This window comes from Cololabis saira, chromosome 10 (genome assembly GCF_033807715.1).
Source record: "Cololabis saira isolate AMF1-May2022 chromosome 10, fColSai1.1, whole genome shotgun sequence".
NCBI lineage: Eukaryota > Metazoa > Chordata > Actinopteri > Beloniformes > Belonidae > Cololabis > Cololabis saira.
Window position 1 is genome coordinate 10,826,370 of NC_084596.1, and position 13,629 is coordinate 10,839,998.

At 42.7% G+C, this 13,629-nt stretch overlaps 1 protein-coding gene across 1 annotated transcript in view; it reads left to right on the top strand.

The window, feature by feature from the left end:
- The window catches only part of LOC133452398 (solute carrier organic anion transporter family member 5A1-like), a 57,842-nt gene that overhangs the window by 33,032 nt on the left and 11,181 nt on the right, over positions 1-13,629 (top strand). The window contains exons 2-5 of the mRNA XM_061731671.1: positions 966-1,098; positions 6,077-6,294; positions 8,383-8,547; positions 12,930-13,128. Of these exons, the coding sequence (XP_061587655.1) occupies positions 966-1,098; positions 6,077-6,294; positions 8,383-8,547; positions 12,930-13,128 (715 nt within the window). The remainder of the gene's footprint in view (positions 1-965; positions 1,099-6,076; positions 6,295-8,382; positions 8,548-12,929; positions 13,129-13,629) is intronic.

Here is a 13,629-nt window from a genome sequence, read left to right on the forward strand (position 1 = left end):
TCTTGGGAACCACAACAAACCAGGGGCCAGATTCACCAATATGTTCTTAAGAACGAGCTTAAGGAATGTCTTAAGATCTAAAATGAAGTTCATAAGAAAGTTCTTAAGTGCAATTCCTCAATATTTTCTTAAGAACCGTCTTAAGAACTGTCATTTCTTATGAATTTCTTATTTTTCCTACTTAAGAACTTCTTAAAATATGTCATTGCGTTGCACGCGCCAACAAACAACATTTATACAGGTAGTTTAGTCTTAACCGTCAGTCACTAAACATGGAGAAGGAGAAAAAGAGATGCAGGAACTTTTCAAGCTTATGGTGGATGAGATTAATGTGATGAAAAAAATACTATTGGGGAAAATTAATAATAATTAACTACCACGCTAACTAACATGCTAACAAACAATTAACAGGCTCTTTGTGTAATTAATTACAAAGTATATCCTCACACTATGACCTACTAGTCTAAACTTGTGTAAATGTGTTGAAAAAGGTGATTTTAGAGTCTTACCTTTTCACAGAAGAAATCTTAAGACAGGTCAAGGTTGTCTTAAAGTTAAGAAAAAAGTCAAGAACAAATTTGAGAACTTTTATTTCAAGAATACCATTTATTCTTAAGTTTTTTTCTTAAGAAGAAACTTAAGAAGAAAGTTGAGAAAATACTTTTTTGGAGAATATGACTTCTTCTCTTTTTTCTTCTTAAGACTGAACTTGAGAAAAAAATGACACTTAAGAAGATTTTTTTTCTTAAGAATGTTTTGTGAATCCGCCCCAGATCCAGATGAACATCAGGGGTCTGGGAGCTTCATAGGAACTAACAGATCCAGCATGTATTTTGGTCCAAGACCATTCAGGTCTTTGTAGACCAGCAGTAAGATTTTAAATTCCATCCTTTGACTCACTGGAAGCCAGTGTAGCGATTTTGCCTTTATGACTTTATGCACACTGATCTCCTTTCTCTCCTCAGCGATGATGTATGTGATGGGAGCGCTGGGCCCGGCCGCCGGCTACCTACTGGGAGGAGTCCTCATCGGCTTCTACGTGGACCCCAAAACCGCCGTCAACATCGACCAGAGCGACCCGCGCTTCATCGGCAACTGGTGAGAGCAATCAAAGTGGTGTTAGGTGAGGTTAGAGGTGAGTCCGGACGAGAGATGCTCCGACTGACTGCTGCTGGTCTGGAAGACGGATACCAGGGAAATATGTCCCAAACTAAGTCATTTGTGCAGCATGTAAGATTGAAAAATGTCTAAAAAAAGAAAAAGCAGTGGAAGAAAAACACCTCGAGGCCTAACAATTAAACTCTCATGAAGCAAATCTAAACTGTTTCAGAGACGTTTATGAACCACGTTACACTTCACATCCAGCCACCGGATCTCAGTCCCTCAGATTAAAACTATTTCCTAAAAACGGTGATGCACCAGCAATGGATTTGGAGAAAAAAATGGTCCAAGAAAAGAGAAGTTTCAGCAGAGAGCAGATCACGTAAAGACAGACGGGAATCAAACGTGTGTTTCTGAGCATTCGGGACATGTGTGTCCAAGGAAATGGGTAAACGTCAGCTATGAAGACGAGTCGGTTTCCAAAAACCTGTCGGATGACGCACGTTTAAATCAAAAATCAGACCTAGTGGATGCTGTTGCCCCCGGTTACGTGGCTGAACTCACCTCACCATGCTGTGTCCAACAGGTATCTGCCAAAACTTTGTAAAAGTCACGCATTTATACCTGTTTTTAATCCTCAAGTGGATCTGGTAGATTTTATTTATTAGAGAGAAAACTGTGAAACTGGAGTGTAAAGTATTTATTTGAAGAGGATTCGGTCTGAATAGTTTTTTTTAATTTTTTTTTAAATATTTTTATCCCGGTTTTTTCCCCATTTTTACCACCCAGTGCTCCTACCTAAGTGAAAGTCCTGGGCATTGCCATCCTCTACCAACCCCTGCACTGAGCTCAGGTCTCCTCCTTAACCTGAGGAGTGAGCAGGCCGCTTCTTTTCACCAGACAGGGTGGGGTTTCTCCGGCCGGACGTAGCGCGTGGAAGGATCACGTTATTCCGGCCGGATCCTCCCCACCCCATCTGGCGCCCCGGTTGGCCATGTATAGCCCAGGACTGTGTGCATGTTTTTGTGAGGGTAGGTCACACTAGCTACCCAGGGGAACACGGGGAGAACATGCAAACTCCACACAGAAAGGCCCTTTCTCCAACCCCACCCATGGTGTGGGCACTGAAGTCATGGGGGAACTAACACGCACCTCAGCACCCACAGCGTCCCCGGCGGGAATCGAACCCAGGACCTTCTTGCTGTGAGACCGCTGCACTACCTGCTGCGCCACCGTGCCCCGGATTCGGTCTGAATAGTTGGCTGAATGTCAAAGATGGGATCGAGAGCAACGAGACCTGGAATCTTATAAACGTTAAAAAACAAAGACATTAACTCTCTTTAAAGTTGGAAAAAAAGGTCTAATCATTCACTAACACACACAAACTAAACTAAAACTAGACTGAATCGATCAATATGAAGAATACAATAAGAATAGAATATATTAAAGTGCCTTTGCAGCTGTTATCAGCTCTGATTATTGTTGCCGCTGAGGAAAGTCGGGGTTGATGGGGAGACGTTTGACCTCTGAACTTACAGCTGCTGGTGAATCTGAACGTGCTGGAGTCCATAGCATCTTCTAGACCAGTGATTCTCAACCGTGGTCTGTGGTGTAACTGCAACGGGCCCGGGGGTCCTTGATAATATATAGTTAATAATAGATTATTATTTTACTCAAATGTGCGAGAGACCTTTATCTACTAAAACTACAAAGGGTAACATGACCTTTTTCTCTTTCCAAGTATAATTTGGTGTATTTTAGTAAGAAATCTTGTACCCGTTTGCATTGTTGAAGTTACTGCAGGACACTGTTAATACAAACGTAACACCATCTGCATCCTTTTCCAAGAATGAGCCCTCCCCACCCTTCAGTTCTTTAAAATGCTTTTATTGTGAAATATTTGCAGGAAGCTGTTGGGGTAACGCTCATCAACTTGCAAAGTTCAAGTTAGGGCTTGAATTTGCAATAATGTTAGAAAAACAAACAAAGAAGATGACGATAAGCACGGTAACACAAAGAAGTAGATGACGATGGTTCGTATTAAAAAAAGAGCGCTTGTTTTGAACGTAGCAGACTCTGAGCCACAGGAAAAGAAAAAGAAGACAGACGACCCCTCAGAGTTGACCAAAACTTTACAGGTGGTCCAGGAGCCCAAAAAGGTTGAGAACCACTGTTTTAGATGGTGGTTGTGGCGATTAAAGGAAAGATAATTGTCCTTGACAACGCTACAGGCTCCCGCTGCAGTCAGGGTGGAGGTCGACCACAGAGGTGAAGCTTCTTTTCAACAGTACAACATGGCCTTTATTTATCCAACCAGGAATACTTGACAAATGCTGGATGCAGAAATCAATGTTCTGTTTTTCTTGTTTTGCTCACAGCCTGTAAATATTTTGCTTTGTTTAAAAGCGTTTAAAACCCCCCAAAATCTACCAGGAGCCAGCTTCAACTTAGGAACAGTCCAGAGGATGAGTATCTGGTCCGGGGGCTGCGATTGCCGCTCACATTCTCAGTCCATCCGAAGGTTTGTAGCAGGGTGACGCATGTAATTACTCATCGCTCGTAGACGGTGGGAGACGTCACCGTCGGCCAGCAGAACCGGTGACTCAGCAGATCCTCCAGCATCAGACCGAGGTGATGCCATCGGGAGGAAACTCATCAGTCCTCCACTTTATTTATTTATGAAGACTCTTACACAAATATAACATTATGTGCAGCACTTCTTACACTTGGCATCAACATCTCACATCTCACATTATGGATGTTATATGAGGCGTTTGTAAAAGGATTAAAACTCCCTGATGTGAACTGATTGATTTGTGAAGCTGGGCAGCTCTTTCTGAGAACTAGAAACATTTGTTTTTCTTGTGGGTAGCCTGTGTCGTGCAGCTCTCGCTCTGAAGGGACCAGAGGAATCCTGACGAGGAGTTAGCAGCTACTCAGCTAGTCAGTGATGAATGTTTCTGCTGGTCGAGTCCTGAAACTCCGACGTTGGATTCAATTTAATCATGTTTTATCATCCCCATCCATCCATCCATCCATCCATCCATCCATCCATCCATCCATCCATCCATCCATCCATCCATCCATCCATCCATCCATCCATCCATCCATCTATTCAATTTTCAATTCAATTCAATTTTATTTATATAGCGTCTAATACAACAGATGTTGTCTCTAGACGCTTTCCAGAGATCCAGAACATGAACATAAACATAAACCCCCGAGCAATTATTACATAAACAATGGCAGGTAAAAACTCCCATAGCAGGAGAAAAGCCTTAAGCCAAACAGTGGCAAGAAAAACTCCCCTTTAGGAGGGAAGAAACCTTGAGCACGACCAGGCTCATAAGGGGGGACCCTCTTTCTGAAGGCCAGACTGGGGGAGTCAGGGTCATCAGCAGCACACAGCAGACATCCACGTAGGCAGGTGGAAGCAGCAATGGGATGACCGGGGATGCGGGGGGGGGGGGGGCCGGGACCGCAGGCCAGAACGCAGCTCCCGAGGCTCCGGCCTGCAAACATGCACAAAAGAGAAAAAAGGGGGGCCAGCACAAGAAACTACAGGAACGATGGACAAAAACGATGGCTAAGAGATATTTATAATAAATAAAAATGGAAATGGAGAAGAGAGGAAGGGAAGAGGAGAGGAGAAGAAGGGTGAGAGGCACCGCCCAGCGGATCATGTCGGTGCCCCCCTGCAGCATAAGCCTATAGCAGCATATCTACCGCGAAGCTATATTTGAGACTAACTATTATAGTTTTGTTCTATAGCTGCAACTATGACTACTGACTCTAACACACTAGAGTCAATCCATCTAACGATCCATCCATCTGCCCATCCATCCATCCATCTAACCATCCATCCATCCATCATCTATCCATCTAACCATCCATCCATCCATCTAACCATCCATCCATCTGCCCATCCATCCATCCATCCATCATCTATCCATCTAACCATCCATCCATCCATCTAACCATCCATCCATCCATCTAACCATCCATCCATCTGCCCATCCATCCATCCATCCATCTGCCCATCCATCCATCCATCCATCATCCATCCATGCATCCATCCATCCATCTAACCATCCATCCATCCATCTAACCATCCATCCATCCATCATCCATCCATCCATCCATCCATCTGCCCATCCATCCATCCATCCATCATCCATCCATGCATCCATCCATCCATCTAACCATCCATCCATCCATCTAACCATCCATCCATCCATCATCCATCCATCTAACCATCCATCCATCCATCTAACCATCCATCCATCCATCTAACCATCCATCCATCCATCATCCATCCATCTAACCATCCATCCATCCATCTAACCATCCATCCATCCATCCATCCATCTGCCCATCCATCCATCCATCCATCATCCATCCATGCATCCATCCATCCATCTAACCATCCATCCATCCATCTAACCATCCATCCATCATCCATCCATCTAACCATCCATCCATCCATCTAACCATCCATCCATCCATCATCCATCCATCTAACCATCCATCCATCCATCTAACCATCCATCCATCCATGCATCCATCCATCCATCTAACCATCCATCCATCCATCTAACCATCCATCCATCCATCCATCCATCTGACCATCCATCCATCCATCCATCCATGCATCCATCCTTCCATGCATCTAACCATCCGTGCATCCATCCATGCATCCATCCATCAATCCATCCATCCATCCATGCATCCATCCATCCATCCATCCATCCATCCAACATGAAACAACAACAAATGAGGGGTTAGATTAAAGTCAATATATAAACTGTGAGTCAGTGCAGCAGGCTGCCACTAGAGCGGCGCCGTTTTAGCCGTATGTCATGAACCATGAATGAACAAAGAGAGGTTCTGCTCTGTTGGACAAGAAACTTGCACAGAACCGTGGAGCTGATCTCTGCTGGAAACGTCACCAACGCCGTTCTGTGTTTCCCCTCAGGTGGAGCGGGTTCCTGCTCTGCGCCGTGGCCATGCTGCTGGTCATCTTCCCCATGTTCACCTTCCCCAAGAAGCTGCCGCCGCGACACAAGAAGAAGAAGAGGAGGAAAAAGGTGAGCATGGACGACCTGTCCAGCGACGACGACGTGCTGAAGGAGAAGACCAACAACAAGAACCAGACGGTCACCTCGTCCATGGGCTTCGGCAAGGACATCAAAGGTACCGGCTGTTAATATTAATGCTTTTAATGGAAAATGCAGCAGACAGGTCAGGTGTGTTGCATCTTATCGTTTCCAGGGTTACGGTGGCTGTTGTTGAAGTCAACCGGTGAAACAAAGACATGGATAGAACCACTTTTTCCCACCAAAACACGACCAGAACCTCGATCCAATCTTCTTACTGTGTGACTGGCAGGTTTACAGTAGACTGAAAAAACCTCACACGGCAGTGCTGCCAGATGGTTGTTTCCCCCCTTTTAACATTAAACATTTATCACTGTACATGCCTGCATGTCTGTATGGAAAGGTTAGACCTGTCTGGAAGGACAGTTGCCATGGGAACGGTCCTAAAGGCCTCAGAAAAAGGTGCAGGTTTGAGGTTTGTGTAGGTGTGTGAGCGAGAAACGGCTGCACGCTTGTATCCCCAAGTCTTCTGAACCTTCTTCTGCCGCACAAGCTGCGCATTACCATGGCGATGAGTAGTATCCATGGCGATGAGTAGGGACCATGGCGATGAGTAGCAACCATGGCGATGAGTAACTACCATGGCGATGAGTAGAGACCATGGCGATGAGTAGTAACCATGGCGATGAGTAACGACCATGGGGATGAGTAGTAACCATGGCGATGAGTAGTAACCATGGCGATGAGTAGCGACCATGGCGATGAGTCACTACCATGGCGATGAGTAGTATCCATGGCGATGAGTAGTATCCATGGCGATGAGTAGTATCCATGGCGATGAGTAGCATCCATGGCGATGAGTAGTATCCATGGCGATGAGTAGCATCCATGGCGATGAGTAGCAACCATGGCGATGAGTAGTATCCATGGCGATGAGTAGCATCCATGGCGATGAGTAGTATCCATGGCGATGAGTAGTAACCATGGCGATGAGTAGTAACCATGGCGATGAGTAGCATCCATGGCGACGAGTAGGAACCATGGCGATGAGTAGTAACCATGGCGACGAGTAGGAACCATGGCGATGAGTAGCAACCATGGCGATGAGTAGAGACCATGGCGATGAGTAACTACCATGGCGATGAGTAACTACCATGGCGATGAGTAGCAACCATGGCGATGAGTAGTAACCATGGCGATGAGTAGTAACCATGGCGATGAGTAGAGACCATGGCGATGAATCACTACCATGGCGATGAGTAGTAACCATGGCGATGAGTAACTACCATGGCGATGAGTAGTAACCATGGCGATGAGTAGTATCCATGGCGATGAGTAGTATCCATGGCGATGAGTAGCAACCATGGCGATGAGTAGCAACCATGGCGATGAGTAGCATCCATGGCGATGAGTAGTAACCATGGCGATGAGTAGCATCCATGGCGATGAGTAGTAACCATGCGATGAGTAGTAACCATGGCGACGAGTAGGAACCATGGCGATGAGTAGTAACCATGGCGACGAGTAGTAACCATGGCGATGAGTAACGACCATGGTGATGAGTAACTTTGGTCTCATCCCGGGTGAGAAGTGAATCGAGGGAAAACCTGAAAGCTCTCTTTAAAAGATTTACTGAAGTCTGAATTTAAAAAAATGTGTTTGTCTAGTTTCAATGCTGATTTTTTAGGAACCTTTCCTCAAAATGAGGAGGAAATAATCTGTGTTTTTTCTAAATCTAAGATGGATAAAACGGAAAAAAACGAGTCGTTTTCTGTTTTTTCATTTTAGTTAGTAAAACAAATACTGATAAAATGAGTTGTTTTTTTCGTTTTTTCTTAATATTGGTTTTATTTTGAAAAACGAATGAAGGAATGATACACGGATTGAAAATCCATCTTCTTGTGGTGTTTTCTTTGCTTTTTCATGGTTTGAGGAGTGTGAAATATTAAATACAGGTGAGAGCAGGCGTAAGAAACCGGAGCTTTAAAATTATTGGTTTTGTGCTTTAACAGAACCCGGTTTGAAGCGTCTGCATTGGCAGAACGATCTCTGTTCCTTAGAGACGTCGTTAGGCTGATGTCAGCGTTTGTAGCCCAGAAAAGACCAGCATGCAGCAACATTAAATAAAGACGCCAGGTCTTGGTGGTCCTGAGGTAACGCGTTTCCACCCACCTCTCTCCTCCAGACCTGCCCAAAGCCGCGGTCAGGATCCTCAGCAACGTCACCTTCCTGTTCGTCAGCCTGTCCTACACGGCGGAGAGCGCCATCGTCACGGCCTTCATCACCTTCATCCCCAAGTTCATCGAGTCGCAGTTCGGGATCCCGGCGTCCGCCGCCAGCATCTACACCGGTGAGCCGCAACAAACCCCACACCCCCACCCTGGTTTTATCAGAGCAGAGCTGCCAGACAACATTAATAATAAAGAAATCACTGGTCCTCAAACGGAGGAGGCACCTGGGATGGCGAGCTGGCGCTCTTAGAGCTCTACGCACAAAATGCTTGGGGAAGCGTCGCTCCACCATCAGGCTCAATATCAATGAACGGGTCTATTTTCATACATAAGGTACATGATAAAACATATAAAGCCAAACAAAACAGTCTGGTAACTTTATTTAACTGATTCACAATAACTCATCATATCATTCAGTTGTAACTAAAACAGAAAAACACATTTTAGATAATTCGTCTTCCACGAATCCACTAATAAAGAGTGGAGGAGGTAAGAGTCCTGTTCTCTGATTGGTCCATCGTTGCCAGCGATAGCGGAAACCTGAAGTTAGTGTGAGGTTGGAACAACGTTGTATTCCAACATTTGATTATAACTGGATAAACTGGGTTTAATCTAAAAACCTGTCGTTGACGTCTAATTACAGAAAGGTAACGTGGACTACATGTTGGATGATGGTTGCTTGCAGCTACATAATTAGTTATCTAACGATGTCTGACGGTGCACCCGTATCCAACAAAGGACCGACTTTAATGTAGACTTTAATGTACAAAGAGGTCATTAATTTCCAACAAAGTTCATACATAAGGCCCACTGACAATTTTTGAGAATATTTAAGGATTTTAAGTGCCTTATAGTGCAGAAAATATGGTACCTGAAACAGTTACAGAGCAAAGGCACGCTCTTCAACTTACGCTACCTGGTCATATAAAAAGGCTGGAGTGACAGTGACAGAGAAAAATGCTCGGCGAATGCATCTCGAATGATCAAGGAAAATCAAATTAGAGGAAATCAGCATTTCAAAATAAGAACATTTCCTCACAGAATGTGAAGAAAACTCTGCGACTAAAAAGCTGTTTCATACTAAGACTAGTACTTACCAGTGAGGCCAATCACACGGGGAAAGATTAGACTCTGGACTCGTGAGACCACATGACCTTTCACCTTTGCTCCAGATGGAGCCTGACCCCGAGTGACGGGTGAGACGAGGTAACGGGGGCAAGAGGACGAGGTGATGAACCATCATGCACTCTGGGCAGCCTCGCCGGGGTAGTATTATGGTCTGGAGTGGCTTCAGTTGGTCAATAAAGTGACGTCAGAGGGACAGAAATATAAACCAGAATATAAACAACCCAAGCAAACTTGTTTTATTGGTACTGTCACCAGAATTAAAACTTTTCGTTTGAAAGGTTTGTAGCTACGACATTTATTGCCTATTAATGGTGTCCCAACTGCAGCTTTTAATTTTCTAAATAGCATCACAGCCTCGCAACATGACTCAAAGTTTTTATTGTAGTAGTCGTGCTATTCATGAGAGGACAAACGACTGTCATTTCAGTTTCAGTATTTTCATTTGCATAGAAAATAAACTGTAAATGTGTTAAATTCAGTCTGAAACCATTCAGGTGTTTTTAATACAAATAAGAGTTGCATTGCATAACTTCTCATTATTGACCAGCAACAGTAACTTCATTTAAATTGCTTCTAAACCTTCAGCTCGTAGCTGAATCACCACGATTTTCTCCGTGAGATTGGATCTCGGATCTGCTATTCAGAGATCTTGTGAGCGCTGAGTTGTGTAACCGTCTCGGCCGTGGGAGGAGTGGGATGTGAAGTCGTGATCCAAACCGCCGCTCACACACACTTTTACACACACTTTCACACGACGCTCTTGTGAGTGAAATAAAACCGTTCCTGGGATTGTGCTGGAAGGTTTCCACGACTGAGTCCGGCAGCCGCTGCTTCACTCCCCCCCCTCTGTCAGCTTGTCATCATCCCCAAACATACGAACGGTTTCAGGAGCTGGAATCAGTGTTTTCAGCCTGGAAGAGCTGCAGAAGGAGAAATAAGCTGAACAACTTCATAACAGTAAATCATCCAGTTAAGTTTCTAAAGAAGCTGAGAGCAACGAGACGGTTTTCAGGAGATTTTATCTCGTCATCTGAGGGAAACGGACGGATGTGGAGTATGGGACGCCGATTCATTCAAAATTAAATAAATACTTAAATTATTAAATATTCAGTTCGATAAATGAGTCTAACAATGAAATAAATAAAGAAGGTATTTATAAAATCTTCCATGACATAAATAAATAAGTGTCATGAAGTGTAATACGTAAACGGGGCATCACAAAATAAAAGTGCCCATGAAATAAATAAATATACCAATATAAAATAATTTGTCATGAAATAAAAAAGTTGTCATTTAAAATTTTTAAATTAAAAATCTATTAATACATGTTTTATTTATTTCATTGTCAGATTAATTTATTTAATTGAATATTTCATAATTTAAGTATTTTTATTTAATTGAATATTTCATAATTTAAGTATTTATTTATTTAATTGAATATTTCATAATTTAAATATGTATTTATTTAATTGTATATCTCATAATTTAAATATGTATTTATTTCATTGAATATTTCATAATTTAAGTATTTATTTCATTGAATATTTCATAATTTAACTTTTTATTTATGTCATTGAATTTGTCATAATTTAACTATTTATTTATTTCATTGAATATTTCATAAAGTAAGTATTTATTTATTTATTTATTTAATTTTAAATGAATCAGTGTTCCATAGTGGAGATGAGGATCTTAAAAGTGACGGCAGATTTAGTTTTTAAAGGTACCATGACGATGAATAATGACTCTTTGGGAGTAAAAGCAGATGAATTGTCTCCAACCAGTTCCCATAAATGATGCAACTAAATTTAATTTGCACTTAACATATTAAACCCCCAAGAAAAGCGAGCACTTTGAGCACAAATGCATTTATACAGATTTAAAGCAAAGACAAACTTTGGAAAGTCATTGTGACGTCTCGCTCTCGTTGTGAGCTTTTTTTTCTCTTTTTCTGTCCGTCATGAAATTGATACGGTCCTGATGAGACGGATCTAAAGTTTTAAATCATAACCGAGGCTGCATGTTACATTAAAAACGTATTGTTACTGTAACCAGTTAGTCTTTTATTTTGTAACCACATTCTTAGTGACCGCTGGCCGCTCATTCTCCCTCAGCCGTTTCCACCGGTACGGAACGTACCGAACTAGTCAGGGGTCGGCAACCCAAAATGTTAAAAGAGCCATATTGGACCAAAAAACAAATATGTAGCCGCAAAAAATGAAAAGTCTTGTATAAGTCTTATAATGACGGCAACACATGCTGCATCTAGCTATATTAGTTATAACTTGCTACTCGGCTGCAAATGTAGCATGCTAATGTCTTTCCACATGACTCTTTTTGTTAGGCAAATCTATGGAAGAGTATTAGGGCCAGGCAGGAGAAAAATCTAAATAATAATTTAGCAGAGGAATATTTTTCTTTCATTCGTTTTTTGAAAAAAAGTGAAAATGTTGAGAAAAAAGTCAAAATGTCGAGAAAAAAGTCGAAATGTCGAGATTACTGTTGAAGTACAATTTCGAGAAAAATGTCGAAATGTCGAGAAAAAAGTCAAAATGTCGAGAAAAAAGTTGAAATGTTGAGAAAAAAAGTCAGTGTCGAGAAAAAAGTTGAAATGTTGAGATTAATGTTGAAGTACAATTTCGAGAAAAAAGTTGAAATGTTGAGAAAAAAGGCGAAGTTTCGACTTTATTCTTGAAATTGTATTTGAACATTAATGTCGACATTTCGACTTTTTTCTGGACATTTTGACTTTTTTCTCGAAGTGCGTAATGAAAAAAAAATCTTCCCTTCTCAAATATTTTTTCTCCTGCATGGCCCTAATACTCTTCCATACAAATCTTCATTAACAGAAATGTTGAAATGTAATATTTATTCTACACATTTTTACAGCGTTGGAAAAGATTAAGGATGTTTGTGTCATGTTTGTCCTCCTACAGAAACCACGTTAAAACCAAAAATATATTCCCCTCCCCCATCAATTTCCATTTTCAAACATTTTTGAAAAAGCTCAAGGGAGCCACTAGGGGGACCGACCTCCGGCTTAGATCAACAAAGTTGTTCAGTGTCGATCCTGCTCCACCTCTGGCCGCTCCTCTGCCTGCGTCACATGCTGATTGGTTGGATGTCTAATGGCGTCTATCGAATTCAGAGGTATCAACGACGGCAAAACTGGCTCACAGAGGCGGCTAACGCTGCAGGAAAGTGGAAAACAAGAGAGTAAAAGAGCAAACAGAACAAAGTTAATCGATGCAGCCGCTATGAAAACCAACTGATCTTTAATTTCTTCCCCCTTCATTTTACTGATGATAAAGAGCTTGATGGAACTCTGTATGAGCTGGTCCAGGTTTGTAAACGAGCTTCCTCCCGTCCCCAGGTGTGATCATCGTGCCCAGCGCCGGCGTGGGCATCGTCCTCGGCGGCTACATCATCAAGAAGCTGAAGCTGGGAGCTCGGGAGTCGGCCAAGCTGGCCATGATCTGCAGCGGCGTGTCGCTGCTCTGCTTCTCCACGCTCTTCATCGTGGGCTGTGAGAGCATCAACCTGGGAGGCATCAACATCCCCTACACCACCGGGTGAGGAGCACGGGGTGTTGTTTCTGTCAGAATGTTTCAATTGTAGTTTTAGTCTTTGGGTCAAGCTATCATTTTAGTTTTTATTAGTTTTAGTCACGTTCATTCTCCTTTTAGTCGTGTCAAGTTTCAGTCGACTAAAGGTCTGAGCATTTTAGTCTTATTTTAGTCAGAATTGTCCAGGACCATTTTAGTCTAGTTTTAGTCAAAGGGCCAGTCCCAATACTCCCCCTACCACTACTTTTCAGCCCTACCCCTAAATCTTGCGCGTTCCCGTGAGGGTAGTGGTGTCCCAATTCCTCTTTGCATATAGGGCTAGTGGGGAAAACGAGGGTTCAATCTAGCCCTTCAGAGTGAGGGTTGCTGACTTCGCGACCGAGGGCCTGAGAAAATTTCCCAGAATGCTTTACGTCATCATTTGCAGACTGAATGAAAAAAAAAAATATGGCGGATATTTCTTATTTTTTAGTGAATAAAATTAATATTTTGAGTTAGTTTCTGCAT